The 24,457-nt window shown below is 38.3% G+C and overlaps 2 protein-coding genes across 12 annotated transcripts in view; both read right to left on the bottom strand.

Annotated features, from left to right (window-relative positions):
• The window catches only part of ENPP2 (ectonucleotide pyrophosphatase/phosphodiesterase 2), a 144,641-nt gene extending 131,565 nt beyond the window's left edge, over nt 1-13,076 (bottom strand). For all 6 annotated transcript variants that reach the window (XM_078072065.1, XM_078072068.1, XM_078072066.1 and 3 more), the window contains exon 1: nt 12,969-13,076. In XM_078072065.1, coding sequence (XP_077928191.1) covers nt 12,969-13,061 — 93 coding nt within the window. In that variant the 5' untranslated portion in view covers nt 13,062-13,076. The remainder of the gene's footprint in view (nt 1-12,968) is intronic.
• TAF2 (TATA-box binding protein associated factor 2) overlaps nt 12,978-24,457 on the bottom strand; it is a 92,401-nt gene continuing 80,921 nt past the window's right edge. For 3 of the 6 annotated variants that reach the window (XM_036080364.2, XM_036080367.2, XM_078072063.1), the window contains one exon: nt 22,174-23,670. In XM_036080364.2, the coding sequence (XP_035936257.2) occupies nt 23,378-23,670 (293 nt within the window). In that variant the 3' untranslated portion in view covers nt 22,174-23,377. Of the gene's footprint in view, nt 13,106-22,173; nt 23,671-24,457 lie in introns of those variants that run through there. The other 3 variants (XM_036080365.2, XM_036080368.2, XM_078072064.1) reach the window with 2 other exon arrangements.

Genomic DNA, 24,457 nt, shown 5'->3' with positions numbered 1-24,457 from the left:
ATTTCCTAACTGCCCTGCTCTGAGTGGGAGACGTTATTATGCTCGTTTAACAGACGAAGAAAGAGAAGTTCCAAGAGATTTAAGTGACCTGATGAAGCCTCACGCCTGGAAAGCAGACAGCTGGAATCTCTTCTTCAGACTTCACACCCTCAAGCACACTGAAAATTCTTTAATTAAAAGTGATTCTTTTGCAAGTACCGGTGTCCTAAATTGAGAGAGTGGGCGCTCTATTAAAGCATGGCCCTTTCAGTCCCACAAACCCAGACTGTGAGGGTGTGGTAGGCATAACGTTTCCCCAGAATTATGAATATAATTTAATCAAAACCATACTGTACCCAAACAGCCAACAGACATTCATAAAGTGTTTAACACTCTGAAGAAGGGTATAATACTGCAACATAAAACCCATCCAAGCAACAAGCTTAAAATTGCATTTGCAAGCTTCGTTCTCTCTTCAGCCAGAGACAGGCTGGCTTTTTAATTCCAAGGCTTTAGTTCAAATCTGTTCTAGATTTGAACTGACGGAAAATGGTTCCTCCTGACAGCCATTCAGCAGTCCCGGTTGACTCTCAGTAAATTGGTGCTCCCAGGGGGCAGAGTGGCCTGCACACAAACTGACTGCCACTGGCCTTTGCCGAAGCCCATGACAGAGCTGGAGAAACCTGAGGAAAAGACCAGCTTTCATGAACAACATTCCCTAAAGGGGACCCCATGCTTAAGGCAAAACAGCTGCTCCTGAGGTACAACATCAGGCTCATGGGAGGCTCACGTCCTACCACAGACTATGCCTTGATTCATCTCCTTGTTCAGCTCTCGCTCTTTTTCGAATCCTCCTCGTTTTGATGTCTTAGAGTCAGTGTCCGCACCTGCACCAAAGGGACGAGACGTCTCAGTGGCAGATTTTCTCAACAGCAAATCTCGGGACGATGGGGAACCCAGTTATCTGTGTGGGACCCTATCCAAGAGCAACAGGAACAGCTATGTTTATTGAGGACTTAAAGTGCCAGGGCCCCTGGGCCAACAGCTTCCTCGGTGGGGGGGGGGGGGGGGTGCTGTATAGTTGAGTGAATGAAGGCTTACAGAAGTGATTTCCAAGATCATGCATCTCGCCAATGGTGGTCCCACGATACAATCTAGGTGAATCTGACTCCAAAATCCAAGCTCTACGTCCCCAATCTCTACAACCTCCCAAGTCACGGCCCTTCCACTAGCAAGCCTCATGTGAAAAATGGGCAAGTCAAGCCAATTCAAGATTTTAGAGGGCCGAAACAGAGTCCATAAGGCATTGTGGGAGGTTATTTGTTTCTTTGTTTTGTCATTGTTTGCCAGAATTTTTTCTAAATTTTGAATCTGAATGCCTTCAGTCAGAACATCCACATTTCTGTCTTCCCACTTTAGGCCCTGCTCTTAGCCTGCTACCCACTTGTCTTCTGAAGGCATTTGGGTTTTCAATCCCTGAAGAATCTGTAAAAATTTCCTTAGCTTGACCATTGTACAATCTCTACATGGCTGACTGTATCCAGCCATGGAAGCAGGGTGGGTATGATGTAGAAACCAGTAAAGTTGGAGAGGCACTGAAAGTAACTGATGGCTATGTGATGAGATATGGAGTTTGGGCTTACATGAGGAATGGTGGATAGTATTCATGGGAAGGGCCAGTTCTGATCTGTTATTAGAATGTGAGTGGAATACCGTGTTGAGGACCCTGAGGCTGCACCGTGACTCAGCAAAGAGTGCCAAGATTTATTCATAAATTGTTATTTCGCTACAGAACACTTTCTTTGAACAAAAGCTTTTAAAGACTCCATTAATACAACAGATGAAAGTGGAATTGCTCAGACCCAAGCAGAGATGAGGAGGCTGAAGCACATGCTACTGGTTACCTTTAATTCCTATAATTACTGGCATCCTACTTTCATAGAGATCTTGTGGCTCCTTAGAGAATAATTTAAAAATTATTGATGAAAATGTTCTCCAGGGTTCTTTTATGCTCTTACTTTGATTCCCTGAGACGAGAGCTTTTGTAGATCATCGGAAGCATCCACAAAGAAAAACAGAGGTTTTAAAAGCTTAAATTCATTGAATCATCCTTAACAGAGTAGCTAAATGACCTCAGGCAAAGACAGGTTTCCATTTCCACTGTTTCACAAATGTTTATGTGGTGAGCCAGACCACCTGTGCGGTCTAAGCTCTCATTATCCCACCTGCACATATTGCACCTGCGTCTTAGCTGGCCTCTCTGTTCACGCTGGGCCCCCACAGTCTATTCTCCATATATACAGAGAATGGGTCTTCTAAATGTCACACCAACTCACTTCACCACTCAGCACTTTACAGGGACTTCACCTTTGACTGAAAACAAATTTCCAAGTGCTCATCATGAGCTACAGTTTCCTACATGTGCTCCCTGATGGTCTCTTCATCCATTTTGTCTCACCTACTCTGCTCTTAGAGCAACGGTTCTCAAAGTGTAGTTCCTGACACTCTTTCAGGGGTCTGGAGGCCACAGTTATTTTTATTCTAATACTAAAATGTTGTTTTCATGCCTATTTTGTCACAGGGGTACACGGAACAAATACTTTCTTGATATAGTTTCAGATTCCACATTGCAACTACCCTCTAAAAGACTACCACTTGTTGAGTTTTGATGTACAATTAACCCTTGAACAATGCATGGATTAGGGGCCCTGACCCCTGTGTATAACTTTGACTCCCAAAAAACTTAACTACTAATAACCTACTGTTGACCAGAAGTCTTACCAATAAACAGTCAATTAATACATATTTTCTATGTTATATCAATATACTATATTCTTACAATATAGTAAGCTGGAGAAAAGAAAATGTTGTTAAGGAAATTATAAGGAGTTACTAAAACAAATAAATACACTTTAAAAAAAAAAAAAAAGGGAGTGCCTGGCTGGCTCAGTCAGAAGAGCATGTGACACTTGATCTCAAGGTCATGATCTCAAGCCCCACATTGCGTGTAGAGCTTACTAAAACAAAACAAAACAAAACAAAACAAAAAAAACATAAAAATTTAAAGAAAAGAAAATTACAAGGAGGAGAAAATGCATTTACAGTGCTATACTGTAGTTATTGGAAAAAAAATCCATGTATAAATGGACCCATGAAGTTCAAACCCATGTTGTTCAAGGGTCAACTATAATATCAAAGAAAAATAACTGCAAATATCTAAAAGGTTATTAAAATACTTCTGTTTTCCAACCATGTACCTGTGTGAGGCCAGATTTTCTTCATACACTAAAATCAAAACAACATACTACAACAGATTGGATGCAGAATCCAGCTGTCCTCCAGCAAGCCAGACATTGAAGAGATTAGCAAAAATGCAAAACAATGTTACCCTTCTCATTATTTTTTTTTTTGGAAAATAGTTATTTTTCATAAAATTATTTATATCAGCATGTGATAGGTTTATTATTGTAGTTTTAAATGAATCAATAAATATTTTTAAACTTTCTGTTTTAACTTCTAATATGTCAAATATAAATAGAATCCATGTAACCAAAGCTCTTAAGGATCCTCAATAATTTTTAGGAATGCAATAGGGTCCTGAGACCAAAAAGTTTGAAAACCACTGCTCTAAACTCACTAGACTTTCCACTGTTCCTTCCTGTGCCAAAAAGAGATTTTCTCTAAGGAATTGGGTCACGTGAATTCCAAGTTCAAGATTTGCAGTCAGCAAGCTGGAGACCCAGGAGAGATGATGGTGTATGTTCCAGTCTGAGACTAGAGGCAAGAGAAAACTGATGTCCCAGCTAGAAGACAACCAGGCAAAAAGAGTTCTTTCTTACTCAGCCTTTTATTTTATTCAGGTCTTCAGCAGATTGGATGAGGCCCACCCACATTAGGGAGGACAATCTGCTTTACTCAGTCTACTGATTCAAATGTTAATCTCATCCAGAAACACCCCCACAGACACACACACAGGGACATAATGCTTAACCAAATATCTGCGCATCTGGCCCAATCCAGTTGACACATAAAATTAACCATCACACCTTCCATTGATTTAGATCACTACTTAAATATTATTTTATCAGAGAGAGGTTCCTCTATATCACCCTATGTAAAATAATATTAGCATCCCAATAGCCCTTCTATCTCTTTAATCATGCTTCTTCATGTTTTCTTAGCATGTTTTACCATTTATAAATTATATACCTATTCTTTTATTTCTCCTTCTCCAACTACAATGTAAGCTTCTTAGTCTATTGAACAGTTTGACTCCCTGTTGCCTCCCCAGTGCCTAGAACCGGCACATAGTAGGTCTCAATAAATATTTGTTGACTAGATGAGTAACTACATCACACCATCTGTATAGACTGAAGATTGTAATTAAGGTTGGGACGCCTGGGTGGCTCGGTCAGTTAAGTGTCTGCCTTCGGCTCAGGTCATGATCTCAGGGTCCTGGGATCGAGTCCTGAGTCAGCCTCCTTGCTCAGCAGGGACCTGCTTCTCCCTCTGCCTGCCACTCCCCCTGCTTGTGCTCTCTCTCTCTCTCTCTGACAAACAAATAAATAAAATCTTTTTAAAAAAAGATCATAATTAAGGTTTGAGGAAGCACAGTTATTAGAGAGGAAGTATTGAATTGCCCTGAAGTGGACTGTGATGTGTTTGTATCAAACATGGTGCTTTAAGCAAGGGAGATAATTATTTCTCTTTCACCTAAAAGTTTGGAACTAGGCAGTTCAGCAAAGGTATGGCAGCTCTGCTTTACAAAGTCCTCAGAGACTCTATGGCATGGACCTTTCTTCTTGGTCCAATTTGGCAGGTAGAGAGCTAGCCATCATATCTTAATTCCAAAAGAGAGGAAAGAAAAAACTAACAAGAAAAGTGAAGCAAAGGGTGCATAACTACTTTTAAAGAAAGATTTCCAAAGCTGTTACACAGCAATCCTACATACACTCATTTGACAGATTTCATCAAATCGCCACACCTCGTTGTAACTGAGTCTAAGACATATGTCTTTATTCTCGGTGGACACATACATATCTAACATTGGGGGTGGTTACTTCAAGAGAGAGGAATAGATATTGAGGGACCATAAGCAGTCTCTGCTACAGGTAGCCGTTGTTTTAGCCTGCCCTCTTCTTCTAGTAAAGGAACTCCTTTTTTATTAAGAAACTCCCTCACTCTATGCTAATTCCTGTGACCCTGGTAATATGGTCTATACAGTACTTCCTCTACCAGATGTGGGAATGTGACTCAGGCTGGATGAGTCATCACAGTCTATCCTCAGCTCATTGATTGGTCAAGAGATGAGCACATGACCCAAGCAAGGTCTGGAATGGGCAAGCATGGCCAGATAGAATTTTCTTTAAGATGTATATATAAATGGTGGAAGGGAAAAGCCTTTTTGCCCTGGGATTCCTAACCTGGGAATTAGTGAATCTGGGGCTACTGACATCCATTTCACTTCAGCTACATATAAGTTCTTATCTGCAATAGGAGGAAATGAAGCCAAAACACAAAAGCCAGCAGATCCATAGGGTAGAGAGATGGCATCATTTGAAATCTTTGATCCAAGTGTGCCTGAAGCCTGATGTCTCAGTTCTCTCTTTTGCTTAAGTTGGTTTTTGTTGGATATCTGTCCCTTTCATTTGAAATTCCTGACTGAAATGTGTATCATTGGCATAATTTCTTTAAAATTATTCTAAAATGTTATTTACTATCTAATAATGATTAATTTCTGATGTGAAAAGGAAAGAGAGTGTATATGTTTCTGCCTCAAACACCCATTTTTGAAGTCTGGGTTGTCTCCTTTGAAAACTCCCCCTGACCAAGTTTTCCTTTCCATTCTCCCTGCCCACCCCTGCCTGCTCGATGCTCTCCTCTTTGTCACAGAGCACCTGGACTTCCATCTAACACAATACCACACTAAATTGAAATTACTTGTTTCCAGACCAAACTGTCCCTTGAGATGACCATTTCCTTGATGACAAGGGACTATCCTATCTTATTCATCTTCATATCTTCATTTTCCCAGAACTTACCTCACTACTGGGCATATAGTAATGCTTATATTAAACCTAATGCTGCAAATATGTACCCACAACTTAGTATCATGACCTTGTGGTAGAGGGTCTAAATTACTCTTCCATTTCCTTTGGAATGTATCAGTCAAATAAATCAAGTCACCTTGAAAGTGGAAATTACAAAACTAAAGTAATAAGTTATATCACGAGCACTATTCAGCTGACTCTGTGAGAATACAATTCTCAAAAATTGAATTGCTGAAAGGTTTCTAAGCAAAACCACCCCAAAAATAGCAAACCAATGCCTTTAATTTTAAATAAATCTCAAGGATCAAACCATAGGAATATACTTTGACAGATAAAGCTTGATTTATAATTGTGAAATTCATAATGCATTAAAGGATTTTTTTAAAATTCTGATTCATTTTTGCATAAAAATTGTTTGAGGTCAGTAAATTTCCAGTAGTTTCTCTCCTTGAGGTGAAAAGCAAGGTCTGATGCAATCACAGAGCCCAAGCAACCAATTATTCCAACTGGCCCCATTTCAGTGTCAAAAAATAAGTGTGCTTTTTGGGACAAAAGTAGATATTAAATCAACTATGAATTTTTCCAGTTTACAAGAGGAAAACATGCAATTTAAAGCATTGTGAGTACAAGCATTTACAGGTACTGTAGAGGACTATTTTGCATTTCCTCAAATCCTTAACATCCATTATGCCCCCTCCCACTCCTCACCTCTCTTTTTACCATTTGGTGCCATTTCCTTACTTCAATACAGCTTTGTTCCCACCTGCTTCCATTGTGCTGTTACGTAAGATATATCACACTTCTATATGTTTTAGGCCCAACAGTATAATTATATACATACTGTTTTATATATTGATTTTTAAATCAGGGAGCAGAAAGGAAGAGAAATATACATTTATATTATCTTTTATAATTATGTAATTACCATTCCCAGTACTCACTGTTTTTTCTCAAGGGTTCATATTACCATCTGCAGTCATGTGCCTTTATCCTAAAGAATCTCCTTTATTATTTTTAGTAAGGTGGGTCTGCTAGCAACAAATTCTCTCAGGTTTTATCTGGAAATTTCTGTATTTGGCCTTCATTTGTGAAGGATAGCTTTGCAGGACATAAGATTCTTGGTTGGCGGTTTTTTTCCCTTCAACACTCCAAATATGTCATTACACTGCCTTCTTTCCTCCATCGTTTCTGAGAAGTCAAATGTTGGTCTTAGCAGGATTCATTTATATATGATGAGCCCTTTTTCTCCTGCTGCTTTCAAAATTTTCTCTTTGCCTTTATATTTCAATATTTTTACTGTGATGTGTCTCTTAGTAGATCTCTTTGTGTTTATCCTGCTTGCAATTCACTGAGTTTTTGAGATGTGTAAATTAATTTTCATCAAATTTGGAATGTTTTCAGCCTTTTTTTGAAGGGGGGCACATTACTTTCTGTTCCTTTCTGCCTCTCTTCTCTTCTTCTGGTACTCCCATTACCTGTCTATTGTGGTATGCATAATGGTGTTCCACATTTCTCTGAGGTTCTGTTCATTTTTCTTCATTCTTTTTGTTTTCTGTCCTTTGGTTTACCAAGTCTCTATCAATCTAACTTCCACTTCACTGATTCTTCCAAATTTGTTGGTTCCTCTAGTGAACTGTTTATTTCAGTTATACTTTTTAACTCCAGAGTTTCCATTTGGTTATTTTAAAAACAATTTCTCTTTATTGATATTCTTTGTTTGTTGAGATATTGTCATCATAGCTTCCTTTATTTCCTTAAGTATGGTTTAATTCTTTGAACATACTTATAACAGCTGCTTTGAAGTCTTTGTCCACTAATTTGACAACTAGCCCCCCTCATAGTTTCTATTGCCTGTTTTCCTTCTGTGTATGAGTCACACTTTCCTGTTTCTTTTTTTTTTTTTTAAGATTTTATGTATTTATTTGACAGAGAGATAGAGAGTACAAGTAGGCAGAGCGGCAGCCAGAGTGAGAGAGAGAAGCAGGCTCTCTGCTGAGCAGGGAGCCCGACGTGGGGCTCGATCCCAGGACCCTGGGATCATGACCTGAGCCGAAGGCAGCCGCTTAACCAACTGAGCCACCCAGGCACCCCCACATTTTCCTGGTTTTTTTCCATGTCTTTTTTTTTCTTTTAATGGGACATTTTAGGTAATGTATAGCAGCAATTCTGGGCAATGATTTCTCTCCTCCCTTTCTGGGCTTTTGTATGAGCATGCACACTTATTTATTTGTTTAGTAATCTGGGTATACTATTTTAATGAAATGTAATTCCCTTCTCCTGCATCTGACAGTATGAAGCCTCAGTATACACCAGTCATCCTGGAATGACAGTGGTTTTAACAGGGGTTTCTTTGAACTTCTCATTCCCTGACTTCCCTATTTAGTTTCTATCTCTTTTGTATCACACTCAGCTATTAGACTCCATTAATTGCATGTGATTTTTCTCTTCCTTTTCTCTTCTCCATAAATTGCTCCTTGGTTTGATCTAATTAAATGCAGGCAGGGGTAGTTTGGGGCCAGTCTTTGAAACTTTTCTCACATCGGGGGGGCTCTTAGAAGCTATATGTTTTCCTGATTCTTTCTAGTAAACTAGCTGGCCTATGGTTTAGCTTGATGCTCAGAACTACCAGCCCCTCTTAATTTCTTTCTACCAAATCTTCATTGTTTTAGAGAATGCCCTTAGGTTTGAACTTCCTCTCATTCTGTTTCAAATAAAGTCAGTTCATTTAGGGGTGAGCTTCAGACCTCTCTGTTCTTACTGGCTGCATCACACCCCCTGGGCAAAATCTCTGAGCCACTGATTCATGTGCTGGACAGTGACAGGGGTCTGCTTCTCTTGGAGTGACACCTCTGCTTTATAAGCAGAGACGTGGAGAGGGGTAGTAGCCTCTGTCCTTCTCAGTTTGGCTCTCCTGGCATGGAATCTTCCCCTATGGGTTAGCTGGGGTGAGGATAATTAGCAACCCATTATTCTCAGACTTCCATGCTTGGAGTAAAGCCTCCACCCTATGAGTGGGGACTGGATGGAGGAGAGGAGTATCCAACCTCATTGATGCACTCACTGAGAACTCAGTCTCTGTAACTTGAAGTTGTACATGATTAGAAATATTGGCCTGTTGCTCCTGGTAAAATACTGTATCCCTTGATTGGGAACTGAGGGGAATGGCAGATCTTTTTGGCCTAGAGTGGAGCTTCTATCAAGCTCAGCTAGCAAGGAGAGATAGGGAGGGAGAGGGTGATGATTCAAGTGCCACTGATTCTCACTGACCTTACATATTTAGTAGATTTTGCTGAATAAATATTTCTCCATTTGCTGTACACTCTTAGGACAATTTCCAGAGACTTTAAATAGTTGGGTTGTTTTTTTTAAAAGCACTTTCACTAGTTATGGTTGTTTCACTGGAGAATAGTATGCCAATCTCTTGACACCTTTCCAGAAGTTTTAGCCCCTTTTAAAAAATAGAATTCCATAAGCTAACATTATAATTGCTAGTTTTTGTTGTCTTTGCTGACTTTGATTTTTAAGTTGTAATAATAATTGCTAGTAAGGTAGAGAGATGCTATTTTTTCCTGATCAATTTGACTTGATTCCTCTCAAATAAACTCACATGCAAATCTGAAAACAGAAGCAGGAAAAGCGAAGCAAGTGGGAACATTTTATAATTTGTCATTAAAAGTATACAATGTTTTTTTCTTTTTAGTTTTAAAAGGGAAACACCAAGACTAAAGTGAATTTATAGTTATGAAGGAAATCAAGCATGTAGGCACTGACTACCAAGCTGAGATCCCCGTTTTTATTCTGACCCTACAATATTTTAATGTGGGTAAGTCACTATGAATCCACATATGAATTGCTGCATCTACTCCATGACAATCTTGTTTTCAACGTGGCTTCACTAACTGGAACCACTTTTAGTAGGGTACATGTGAATTAATAAAAATGTTATCATTGTAAAAGCTAACAACTTTGAGTGCATATGCCAAACGTTTTAAAAACTTTTAAATTTATTATTCCAATTAATTCTAATAACATTACTATGAGGCAGTTTGGATTATTACTGTCCCCATCTTATAGATGAAGCAACTAAGGCACAGAGAGGTTAAGTTACTTGCCTAATATCACACAGTTTATCAATTAGTGATGAGGCTAGATCTGAACCAAGGCAGACTCGTTTCTAGAACTTTAGTGAAACTTCGTACTATACTAATACTTAAAAAAAATTTCGTTTCATTATCAAAGAGGCATATAGTAACCCCCTAAGAGTGTTGCTTAGGAAAATTTCTCTAAGGGAATTATTCATTCACTTATTGAACAAACTCTCTGAGCACCTATTACATCCATGAAGCTGGATTGTTCAATTAAGCATGGAAACTGAATACCAACCTTTTAGGATAAAAGTTGACTCCTCTCAGAAGGGAAAATAGCTTCATGAGAATCAAAACCCAAGAGTCACACTGTTAAGCAATAGCTGTAATTGTGGGAAAGGTCTTAAGATTTTAATGAGCATGTACTACAAGCCAGGCACCATGTTAAGCTAAAATGCTTTATGTAAGTAATTTCATGTCCTTCCTCCAAAAACCACAAGTAGTTAAGAGCTCAGGCTGTAAGTCTGCCTTGTGGGGTCTGAATCCACTTCCATCAGAGACTAGCTGTGTAAATCAGATATATTATTTAACATCCCTGGGCCTTAGTTTCCTTATCTGGAGATTGAAAATAATAATACTTTGTAGCAGGTAGGAATGTATTTCAACTGCAAGTAAAGAAATATCTGATAAAGTGGCTTAAACAAATAAGGGTCTATTCTTCCACATAACGGGAAGCCTGAAAAACGGAGACTGCAGATGTTGGTTTAGCATTTCTACGATGTCAGGGCTGGCATCTATGATGCTTTCAGCACTTTCTTGGGAAGCACAGATAGCTGCTGCAGTTCCAGACATCATGTCAGTATTTAGGGCAGAAAGAGAAGAGGGGACCAGCCACAAGGTTCTCTTTGATCCATAAAACTAAGGCAGAACCAGCAGATTTCTGCTTATGTCTCCATGGCCAGAACCCTGTCATATATGGTCACTTGAGCTACAAGTGAAGCTTGAAAAGCAAATACGTAGGAGACGCATTGTCACCCACACAAAATCAGGGTTCTAGGAGCAAGGGAGGGGAGAATGAGTTATTATGGGATGAGCACCTAAACAAGTGTTTGCTACACTCCTTCATGGGTGGGAGAATTAAGAGAAGTTCTGCTGCAAACTTAATGCAATCTGGGGTCCTCATCCAGGGCCAATAGATGTTAGCTATTTTATTTGCAAATGAAGAGGTTAAACAGCTTACTTCAAATCATAGTTTCTATACAAGACAGACAAAATTTAAAGGCAGCCTTGTGGACTCCAAAGTGTATGCAGTAACAAATAGGTAAAGGGGATCAACAGTGCACTTATCGTGATGAGCACTGAGAAATGTATAGAATTGTTGAATCATTATATTGTGCGCCTGAAACTAATATAACACTGTATGGTAATTATACCTCAATTAAAAAAAAAGTCATGAGGGCAACTGGGTAGAGGCACTTAAAGGGTTCTTTTCCTCCTGAACTCCTTTTTGTGCTCTACTTAATATTCACGGTTTTTTCCTCCATAGATATGCTAAGGTATGCCTCAGCCAGAGCCCCTGCAGTAATTAGTGGAAAAAGAAGTGAAGTAGACAGCTCTTGTGTTAAGTCTTCTGAATCACCAGGCAACTGCCTAAGATGCAGCAGAAAGACATCTGCGTTTAACAAAAAACTCTTGTATTTAATATAAGAATTGCCATGAAGCTCGATTGTTTGATTAAGCATGGAAGCCAAATACTGACCTTTTAGGATAATAGTTGGCTCCTCTCAGAATGGAAAACAACTGCATGAGAATCAAAACCTGATGTGTAAGTGTCCCCTCAAAGCAAGATATTCAAAAGATGTTAGAAGCTTTAGCCAGGAGAATTGACATCTCTCTTTTTCAGCTACAAAAACTTACCATTACTAATTAAAACCACGGTATTGAAGATGATGCCTCCCCTACCGCATGAAAGACTTGGTTCCACATTTGCAAGGTGTAAGGAAAACGTGAGGTCTGGTGACCTCATATATAATAACCCCACACATATAATTACTGTGTACAGAGGTGTCTGGAGAGCAGATTTTTAATCAATGCCAGGAAAAGCCTGTATTGCATTAATAGAAAATGTAGAACACATGGTTCCAAGCCTGTTTGCTTAACCATAAAATGAGCAGAGTATTGCTGACTTGACTTCTTCCCATAGGGTGAAAGAGCAGAAGATAAGTTTCATGAAGACACAATCTATGTCCACAGAGATGGCAATGTTTGTTATTCTTGAGGAATTCAAGGATGATCAACTCTGACCTTGCCAAGTAGGAACATGAAAATGACAATCATAGCAACAATCAACCACCCACATAACAAACCGTTTACCACTGCCATCATCATTTCATAAAAGGATGTTTTAAACACCACGCTACTAAGATAGACATACTTATTCTCAAAGCAAAAGACAGTACTCTACATGGAATGAGTTTTATGGAAGTCTTACTGCCTCCTCCCAAATTTTTCTTGTTTGATATGCACAAATTAACATTTAGCCCACAGAGTCCGTCCAGGCATTGTTTTCTCAGATGGACTTTCTGGACATGGGGTTTCAAGGACAATCTCTGGTGTAGGATTACAGGCAGGGTCCAGGAGTTTCAGGATGCAAGCAATTAAAAATCTATACTAGGAAATTTTTATAGTGTTTATCTGTAATTGGAGCAGAGAATTTGGCAAGGCTTCCCCCGTGCGCTTCATGGTCTGTCTTAAAGTATCTCAATAGTTTGTTTAGAGTTCAGGTTCAAGTACCTTACATATTCATTTTAACTCCATTACTAGAACCTAGTCACCTTGAAGGCAGGGGACTTACATACATCCAGTGATATCTACTGAGTTGGTGGGAGCTTGATGATTGTAGATTCTGTAAAAGTTCTAAGAGCCCATCATAGCAGCTGATGAACATCACTGTGAGCTGGTCCTGGGGAAATGCTGGGTCTGTCTAAAGAGCTAAGAAAAGAGAAAACTGTTTACTGTCAACTGAAAACTTTCATGTTCACATACCCAACTACATGACGTCTCATGCATAGGCTGAGCATACGCAGATGGTCTGAGGCTGAAATGTAAGTTCTCGCTAGAAAATTCAAATAAAACCAATCAAGGCTATCCATATTTAAAAGCTGAAATAAGGACTTTATAAGCTAGATTTTCTTACACCCATGTGACCTTCTCTAGGTATTTACTGTATAATGGTAATGGAATAATCACAGGAGATTGGTAGCAGGCAGGAAATTTTGAGACAGTCTTAACGAGTCTTCTCGTTTTTCAAGGAAACTGACCCCAGTGAGGTTGGGTGATTTCTTTGAGGCCATCACAAGAAGCACTCACGAAGACGTTGGGACATAAAACTCAGGTTTCCTGTTTTCCAGAACCATGATCTCTCCACAGTATTACTGACTCTCTGGCTGATAAAAACACCTTCTACTTTCATATTCAATTCAATAAAAACAGCCCATGGTTAGTGCCAAGAGTGACTTGCAGTGGCATTAGATAGTTAAGGGACAATAAGCATCATAAACAGGATAATGACATGACCTCCGCCCTCAGTGAGTCATAATTAAACGGGAAGGACTTCACACACCCAAGTAACATGTTTTTGGGGTAAAAGTTTATCTTGAGAAATAAAATTTTCGAATTTTTCAACACACCCAATTTGCTGAGTCCTTTCCTCTTTCTTACTATATTCCTAATATCTAACATGTGCATGTTACATAGAATATCTGGTATAGGCAACTAGATATTCCTGTTGAAAAAGAAAGTCCTCTAGTGTTTAGTTCTCAATGTTTGAAAGTAGGAATGAAATAATATACTTTATGCAATTCTCCTTTGTACAAAACTCTGCACATCAGTCTATGCCCTGGCATGCAAACTTTTAATTGTAACACCAATCAAATTAAGAATGTTACTTAACTGAATGCACATCAGTGTTACCCTAATCAATGTTCCAAACAAATACCATCACAGTAAAAGCATTGAAGGATATGACTGAACCTAAAAAACTATACGAGCACTCTATGAGTTACTCATGCAATGAGAAAGGAGTGAAAGAAGTAATTCTGAGTGGTGTGAACTTTGAGGACAGGGACTGTCTTGTTGATTCTATTATCATAGTCCTAGAATATGGAAAAATAATGAGCATTCAAAAATACTGTATGCATGAGTGAAAGAAAAGAAAGAAGGGAGGGATGGAAGGACGGACAGATAGAGGTTGGTTGATTAGAACTTGAAAAATCCAAGTATCAGAGGAAGTATTTTAGTGGAGTCTCAACAGATACAACTTCCTTAGGCAGCAAAAACTCTGTAGAAAAGGGGAAGCATTCCAGACAGGAATAGGTGGGCTCTTACTTATCTACAGCCAAGCAGGCTGCCCACAGTCCTACTCTGGAGACAGCTGTCCACATGCACTCCAGCAACCCCTAGGAGGAGAAAGACCATAAAGTGTATCGCATCATGCTGGATGTCTGTCAATATATTTAGAGCTCGTCAACTAGGATTAGCTTGGCTGACTAAATTCTTCTTTAAGAAGATAATTTGGGTAGAGGTGGTGGTAGAAATAAGAGGCAGTTCTAGAAATGACAGATCTGGGTTAAAATTTTGTTGCTTCCACTTACTTAGCTGTGTAAACTAAATGCAAGTTCAATGAGGGCAAAAATTGTGTCTCTCTTGTTCATGAATTTATCTCAGTGCCTAGCAGACAGAATGTACCTACAAAATAGTGGATGATAAATTTTAATCATACAATGCACTTAAGAGTTTCCTCATCTGTAAAAAAAAAGGATACTGCCACTCATTTCACATGGTGCAATGAGTTGAAACAAGAAAATGCACATGTGATATGTAACACTGTGCCAGGCTCATGGGAGATGCTTAATGAGGAGCTGTGATTAGAAACAATAAGGCTTTGTTTTGTCTTGAATGGGGATTTTCATGTAATTTTAATTAGAGATTTATAATGATCTTCTCTCTTATTAGCTGAGAGACAGTAATGAGAGTCTGGAGTGAACAGTTAGCCCAAGAATTCTCAACCTGGGTAGTACCCACTCCCAGGGGAGCACTGAAGATAGGCCAGGAGTTTGATTGTTCCAGTGACTGGGCCTGGTTAGTGTGCTGGGACCACAGTGTCAGATGTCCAGTAACATGTGGGACAGTCCTACACAAAATACCCCAATGGCCCCAACGTGCTCCTACTGAGAAGCACAGTGTAATCTTGAGAGGTAATGAAGTCTACTCGTTTCCTGCCACCTTTTGCTTTAAAACACTATATGTACAACTTTATGAAAAGTATTTGCAAGTTTTTGCAAGTGCAATTTAAATTACACTTACCCCTATTTTGTTGTCTCACATGTACACAAAGAAATATCAGATTCTATCACAGTATAAGATAAATTCGGTTAAAATGTCATAATTATTTTTTACGATTGCACCGAGGGAAAAAGTTCTCGTGAAATAGTCAATCAAACAAAAAACATGGCACTAAAAGCAGAAAATGTGTTTGCAAAAGACATCAAGGATTTTTATCTTGTCAAAGAAGCAACCAAGACCCTTCTTAAGAGAATCAAAGAAAGCCACTTTGAAGAACTCTTATTTCCCTCCTTCCATGTATTGTCTCCTTCTGGCCCTGTATTCCACATAGAGAACATCTGTGTCCCGTTAAGATTTTAGCTCCCCTGCTGAGCAACAGTCTTGCTAGTTTCAAGCCTAAGTTTTGCTTATTCCTTTGCAAAGAGGAAGACAGAGGAATGATGATAAAAGATCAAGGCACCGAAGAGGGAGAAACAGCTCAAAAGTGTAAGGTCAAAGATCTAGAATAGGGACTTTCCAAGTCGAGGGCTTGTGTACTCCAAAGAGCGTACAAGAGCTAGAAGACTGTACTAGAGCCCCTACTTACATTTATCTATCTACATATAAATGGACATTGAGATCATCTCCTGAATCCTGTGTCAGACAATACTGTGAGGTATTTCATAGCATCAAGGGATTGGGGACGGTGTCATCCTCACTCATTCCTCTATTTTGACATATTGCAGTTTATTGTGTCCAGTTAAATGGACTTATGGGTTATGTTACCTGTTTTAACTAAACCAAACACCACAAAGTAGACAACGGTCTTTCAAAGATTTCTACAGAACACACTGGATTGAAGACAATACCAATCCTGCAAGCACATGCAAACAAATGAAAAAGAGCTAAGCCAATGCTTGTTTCATAGCATGAGCTCTACCAAAGCCAGAGCACAAGACAGAAACACGATGACCAGTTGCTTGAGTCAGTGCTGTCCAATAGGCCTGATGATGAAAATGTTCTAGAGTGGCGCTGTCCAACATGGTGCCACCACCTAGATAAAGTTATTAAACTTTTCAAATGTACCTCATGACACTGAAAAACTAAATCTTTATTTTTTTAATTTAATTTAAATTTAAATAGCCACTATTTAAATGGCTATTTAAATGTCTAGTGGCTACTATCCTGGACAGTGCAAGTCTAAGAGGTAACAAATAGAGCCAAGTTCTTAGGTTTGAATCCAAATGCTGACACTTACAAGCTGTGTGACCTTTACCTTAACTTTTCCATGTTTCAGTTTCTTCATCATAATCATACTGCCTATGTCATATAGTTGTTGTTAAGATTAAGTTAGTTAGGGGCGCCTGGGTGGCTCAGTTGGTTAAGCGACTGCCTTCGGCTCAGGTCATGATCCTGGAGTCCCTGGATCGAGTCCTGCATCGGGCTCCCTGCTCGGCGGGGAGTCTGCTTCTCCCTCTGACCCTATCCCCTCTCATGTGTTCTTTCTCTCTCATTCTCTCTCAAATAAATAAAATCTTTAAAAAAAAAAAAAAGATTAAGTTAGTTAATGCATAAAAAGTACTTAGAATATTGCATAATATATAGGACATTTTATTAGCCCCTAATCAGATTGGAGAAGAAAGAAATCATTCATTTGAAATACAAATTGACAAATGCTTATTACTAATGAACCTTGTACAAAGGTTATATTGGGCTTTAAGATATTAAATAGTAGGAAGGGATCACAAACTTCAGGACATTAACAAATAATTTATTTCATCTTTATCCTTCCTTGTATAATTTTATGATGAATATGGTAGCTATTAATCCAACTATATAAACTATGTAATTATTTTACATGTGAATGTAAATTAAATGTGAATTAATTTTAAATGTGAATGACATTAAATACACCAATGAAAAGACAAAGATCATCAGCACAGATTTAAAAAACACCACGCAAGGGTGCCTGGGTGGCTCAGTCGGTTAAGCGTCTGCCTTCGGCTCAGGTCATGATCCCAGGGTCCTGGGATCGAGTCCCGCATCGGGCTCCCTGCTCTGTGGGGAGCCTGCTTCTCCCTCTCCTCCCCACTTGTGCTCTCTCTCTCACTATCTCTGTCTCTCTCTCTCAAATAAATAAAATCTAAAAAAAAAAAATAAATAAAATAAAATAAAATAAAAAACACCACCCAAGACCACACTATGTTATGTGTTAATATATACTTATAAATACACACACATTAGATATATGCATTCTTTTTTTTTTAATTAATGGAATAAACAACCAAAAATGTTTAGAGATTACTGGGCTAACCCAAGAGAAATATTTATTTTAGCAAAACAAAACAAAACAAAACAAACAAAACAAAAAACAGTGCTGGGTGTATCAGCATTCAATTACTATGTTTAAGTCATGTAGATAGAGTTAAAAAAAATTTTTTTTTAAAGAATCATTGTTTGCCAAGAAACTTTAAAAGCCACAGTACTCTGTGATGAACAGAGGAGGTTCTCAATAATTACATTTTGTTTTATTAATGGTAAGGATATTCTTAAGTTAAGGTCTGACCATTAAGGGACAATAAATTCTCTAGAATAATTGGTCGAGAAACCTCTATTTCAGTGATAAAATAGTCCAAGTAGTATAAATACCAGGGTGACATTAAAAGTCACACATACGGAATAGCATTTTCCAAAATTACAGTAAGTGTTCCTAAGATTTTCACAGATGTGACAGAAGAAAGTTCCACAGTCAAGTAAGTTTGGGAAAATATTATGTTAAACAGGTTTCTTTACTACAGAACTTTTTGGAACCTGAGAGAGGCCTCCAACGGTTAGAGTGAAACTTTAAGAGGGCATATTCAGTTTCTCAATTATCTCCGATCATAAAATCCTCACTTTTTTTTTTACAGTATCTAATTAGAGAAAAAAAATTTCCTTTTTTAAGGCTAGCCCCTCAGCCTGTTCTTCTCTTCTTATAAGAATTTCTTTTATATTTCTGCTCCTAAGCTTTACAGTTGTCACCCTTTGGGTCTTTATCATTGCTCCCTTTGACCTCTCTCCAAATATTCCTCTGTTAAGTGCATACATTTTCTTCTAAAATCCTGAGGTGAGGAAAATGAATTTTTTTTAATCTCTTCAAAAAGTAAGTAATTTAGGTTATAAAAATCAAAATACACTCATAGCTTAGAAGGATTACAATCCTAAGAGCACCTCTTCCTTCTTTGCAAGTGTTCCCACATACCGTTGCCCCAGTTTCCCCCGTTAATGTTGAACTCACTGTAGCTCATTTGTCCAAACTAAGAAACCAACATCGGTGCATTAACGAAACCCCAGAACGTACTTGGATTTCACTAGTTTTTTTCACTGATGTTCTTCTTCTGTTGCAAGATCTGACCAGGAAAACTCACTGCATTGTCGTCATGTCTCCCTTGTCTCCTCTGATGGGACAGTCTCACTGTCATTTGTTTTTCATAAATTTAACGGCTTTGAGGAGTAATGGTCAGGAATTTTGCAGTGTCCCTCACTTGGATTTGTCTGATGTTTTTCTCATGATTAGACCAGACAGACTGGCATTGTGGGGTTTTATACCAGAGGTGCCCTTCTCATCACATCATACTAATGAGGACATATTAACATGACTTACCACTGGTGCTGTTTACCATGGTCACCTGGCTAATGACAAGTCTGTCAGCTTTAACTGGAAAGTTACTATTTTCCCCTTCCATACTCTAGCCTTTGAAGTGAGTCACTAAGTCTAGCTTACACTCAAAGGCAGGGTGCCAGAAGTCGAGAGCTTTGAAAGGACAGTCCCACTTGGGCTGGAGCACATTGGATATGAAGAAATTTCATTTATTTAGAGTAAGAGGTTGGAAACAGAAGAGATGAGTTAGGAGAGGAGGATGGGGAAACTAAGTAGCTTTCCAGCTATTTACCAGACAAGGATTTCAATGGAAAGATGATACTTTGATCAATATGTCTTTCTCAGGACTTTCTAAGACTTTGGTAGTAAGGTAGCTTCTCCATTCTCCTTGATAATCACCCAAAAGAAATGAGACAAGAAACAAATATTGTAAACTTCAATGTCAAAGAAGTTGAAGAAATGTGAAATACAAATCCACAACCCATGAGGCAGAGAGTGTGAAGCAAAATGCAAGACGATCACAGACAATGCCATCCCGGCAGCTCTCAGGCCAATTCAGCAAGAAGTCAGACAAAAAAAATAAATTAGAAAACTAAATTTATCAACATTAGACAAGAGGTAATAAAATTATCATCATTTACAGATTCGGATACTTTTAAGTAAAACCCAAGAAATACAGTTAAAATGCTGCAAATAGTGAGAATTTAGCAATGTGGTTGTGATGGCTAATTTTAGGTGTCAACTTGACTGCGCCAAGGGATGCCCACCTAGCTGGTTAAACATTATTTTGGGGTGTTTCTGTAAGGGTGGTTCAGGAAGAGATTAGCATCTGAATTGGTGGGATGAGTAAAGGAAACGGCCCTCCCCAGTGTGGATGGGCCTCACCTAACCTGCTGAGGGCCTCAACAGAACAACAGGTATTGGAAGGTTGAATCCCCTCTGTCTGATGAGAGTGGGGACAGGGATCTTCGGCCCTTACAGCCTTGGTTCTCAGAACTTCAGACCCAGACTGGAATCTATACTAGGCTTTCTTGCTCTCAGGCCTTTGGACTACACCACTAGCTTTGCTGGGTCTCTAGCATGCAGACAGCAGACTGCAGAACTTCTCAGCCTCCAAAACTGTCAATACCTTATAACAAACATATATATATTTCTCGAGAACCCTGATTAATAGAGTAGCTAAGCACAACATCAGCATAAAATAATCTTATAATGAAAAGACATCATTTAAAAAATACCAAAAACAGAAACTACCTTATAATGAAGTTAAAAAGAAATACTGTTCTGATAGGAATATTGACATCACTAATACAAATCATCAACATCAAGATACCAATTCTAACTCTTGATTTAACACACAACCAATACCAACTACAAAAACAATTTCATGGAGAGACGAAAAAGCCTGATTCTAGTATTTATGTAGAAAAACAAATCCACAAAAAGGCAAAATTACAGGGATGGAAAATCTGTCAGTGGAAGGCAGGGGCTGGGTGGCGGAGCTGCTGACTACAGAGGGGCAGCACGAATGAATTCTGCAGTGATGAAACTGGTGGTTGGAGACGCAAGTCCAAGCATCTGTCGAACCCATAAAAATGTACCCTAGAAGTGAGTTTTACTGGTATGTAAATTAATAAGTCAACTAGAAAAAGAAAATAACCCATAGGAACAGCAAAGAGATTATGAAAAGTAATGGAGGGAGCCTAGCTCTACCATATTAAAATGCAGACAGCGCTACAATGATCTCATCAGCATGGTACTGGCAGGTGAGCAGACAGATCCATGAAACCAGCTACAAAGTCCAGAGATGGACCCAAACAATAAGGGAATTTAGTATGCAACACTTGAAATCTAGAGAGAAAAGACGGGAGTTTTATTTTTTTTAACATTTTTTTTTTTAAGTAAACTCTACACCCAACGTGAGGCTCAGACTCACAACCCCAAGATCAAGAGTCACACTCACTGGGGGCGCCTGGGTGGCTCAGTTGGTTAAGAGTCACACTCACTAGCAAATAAACCAGCCAAGCACCCCAAAAAGACAGAGTTTTAAATACATAGCGTTGGGTGGCATTCTGGAAGGAAAAAAAATAAAGGGCTGGATCTCTACCTCCCATTTTCTATCAAAATAAATTCCAGATGGATTCTAGTTGGACAGAAACCCGAAACATAAAACTTTAAAACCAACAGAAAAAAATAGAATTCTTTTATAATCATGGAATAAGAAAGACCTTTGTTAGTATCACACAAAATGTGTAGTCATAAAAGATAAGCTATACCAAAGTTAAAAATTTCTACAAATATCATTTGTTAAAAAAAAATGTCCATACTGTAGAGATGTATGTACAGACTAGCTCTGGAGAGACACACGTAATACTGCCAACAGCTTCTGGGGAAGGAGGCTGGGGAGACTTACACTAGAACTCTGTGTTGTTTGTGTGTAATTACGCATTTCAAAAACATGAATAATTCTTGTGTTGTCTGCTCCTAACCATCAGCTTAAATAACTGAAAGCTTGCCATAAAAAAAAAAAAAGTGCCTCACAAGAAACATCCAATATAAATACCCAACTGAGAAAGGACACAGGTATCATACAGTTCCTAGTACAGTCCTGACTATACAAGACGTCCTTAAGTTATATAGGTAGCTCTTATTTGTCACCATCTTCTGACAACACTAACAGTTCTTTTGAAATATATCCTTACTGTTTTCAAAGTTGGGGATTCTACATATGGTATCACACTGTACACTGTAACATAAAATACGCCATTTTCCAAAAATAATTTCAGCGGACCAACACTAAATTAATCGGAATCTTGAAATAACCGCCATTTAGGCCCTTCTACATCTGATCACATTCCCTTTTGCACTCAGGCTCCAAGTCAACTGCACTGCTTGAACATCCCCTTGCTTTCCTCCATCCTTTTGAAAAAACACCATTCCTTCTACTGAGAGAACTTTCCCCATCTCTACTGAAATCATCCTCCCTAGCAAGGCCAGCTCAAATCCTGCCTATCCACAAAGGTAGAGAGCTTTGCGGACAGGTACACACACAAAGAGAAGGGTAACAAAGATATAAAAAGATACAAAGGCAGAATGGTCAGTTTAAAAAGTTATTTATTAAACAAGTTAAACACAACTAAAAGTATATTTAAAAGTCCAACATTATTGGATCCCTTTGAAACATCTATTCTAGAAGAAATACTTTGTCAAACTAATGGTAAGAGAAATGATAAAAATAGAACAGGTATGAAAAACATTTTAAACAACAATAAAGCACATGGTAAATTCAGAAATAAAAACAAACACACACAAACTATTTAAGTATGAAACCAAAATGTTTCATATATTTTTTTTAAATGTTTCTGGTATACTCACATGAGGGCTGACTTGTCTATGTCTGAGTTAGTAAACATTACATAAACACCTTTTTAAGGTATTAGACTTTGTGTTACACAGAAATAATTTTAGATTATGTGTTGGATGTGTAAACTGTCCACATTTAGCAAACATACTCTATATATGAACATATTCACTTACACTTAATGAAAAAAAAAGAACTTATAATTTAAACATCTTGATTTGAGAACTGTGGATTTGATAGTTCTATGAAATTCCAACATTATAATCCCCAAATGCACTATCAAAAATGCTATCCAAAAAAAATTTTTTTTAAAAAGAGCTGCTTCTGAACATTTCAGTATTTTAGGGCAAAAGAAAATACCAAGTATCTATGTTCACAAATTCTGATGTTTAGCCTCTATGGTTAACACAAAAAATACCATGTAATACAGAAGGTTCCTATAGAAAAGCCTTAGTCTTTCTCAGTAGTTCCAAATAGTGTTATACAATATTTCACTGGAAATAGTGGTTTCACCACAGATCTGGCAGTAGCTTGTTTAAAACATAACTTTGCCCCATAACATCCATCAAAGACTTTAAAACATAATTGATTTTGGCAGTACACATGAAGACCATGATGTGAATGGGAACTGCCAGTGAATCTGAGGGTCTTTTTGAAGTTTGGCGTGAATGAGTGTGTGTGTGTGTGTGTGTGTGTGTGTGCGCGCGTGTTCTAAGGAGGAAATGGGATGAAATGGTTTATTCAGAACTATAAAACATTTTTCTAATTAGATCTCAATTGCATAAATAACATAAATGTTAGAATTTACATGGATTCTGAATTTCTATGAGAAAGGCAACTATTTTTTTGTCTGTTTCCATTTATCATTCTTTACAGAGGACAAAGCTTTAGTTATATATATTCTTCTGGACACTAAGGGAAAGTCTCCTTTGTCCCCGCCTCAGTCTGAAAGAGAAGGAGAACGTATAGACCTGCCACTGGCGGGGCTGGAGAAAGTGAAAGGCTCTTTGTCCTTCTCTTTACTATCATGCTTGTGCTTGTGCTTGTGCTTATGTTTGTGCTTCTTCTTCTTCTTCTTGTGCTCATGGTGATGGTGGTGATGGTGGTCGCTGTGTTTGGAGGACGCAGATTCCTTAGTAAACACTGAGAGTGGAGCTGTTGCAACTGGATGCATACTCATCTCCAAAGGTGACTGTTCTTTACCTTCAAGATTAAAAACACCCAAATGAATTCCTGTTGATAACAAAGAAAGTGAAATGAAAGTAAGAGGGAGCTGACGACAGTATAGAAAAGAGGGATTCCCAAGTGTTTAACATGTCCATGGAAATAATTAGGAATGGGAGAAGTATCTAAATAAGACATTCAATTAGTCACACACAGGTAAGTGTTCAGCATTGTGGCCAGGAAACAGAATATTTCAATTCCTTACAGTTTATACCAATTATGATATATACCAGTGTGTTACCAAACCATCTTTTAAAAGTTAGCATTTAAGTTTTAAAGTATTATGAAATGATAATGATGATCATTGTGTGTGTGTTGTTAGTTAAGACCCACATTCATCCTTTAACTGTAGCTCCTTCAGCTACAGTTTGACCCTAAGATACTGGGCAGGGAAATGGCAGTACTTTATTTCTGCCACCTGAAGAACCATTTATACACACATAAACATCTTATGCTAGTCACTGATAATAATATCATGGCCAAAATCACATTTCTATAGTTCCTTAAGGTAATTTCTTGGGAACAGACAGGCAAAAGTGAACTTTTTAAGTAGATTCAGTGCACTTAAGAAAACCAGAAAAGGCAGTGAGTCTATAAAGGGAACATCTCTACTTAAAGACAAGAGCAGTGTCACTTAAAAAAAAAGAAAGAAAGATGAGAAATAGGAGACCTGTGCTCTTGAACAGATTCTGCTATTAACTTTCAGCATGCATTTTCTTTCTTTTTATCTCACCTTAAAAAAAAAATCGAATGTTTTGGAAAGTTCTTTCCATTTAACATTCCATCAGTCCAGGAA

Source organism: Halichoerus grypus, chromosome 5, assembly GCF_964656455.1.
Source record: "Halichoerus grypus chromosome 5, mHalGry1.hap1.1, whole genome shotgun sequence".
NCBI classification, from domain to species: Eukaryota; Metazoa; Chordata; class Mammalia; order Carnivora; family Phocidae; genus Halichoerus; species Halichoerus grypus.
Note: the sequence above shows the minus strand (reverse complement) of the source record. Positions and strands in the feature narration are given on the sequence as shown.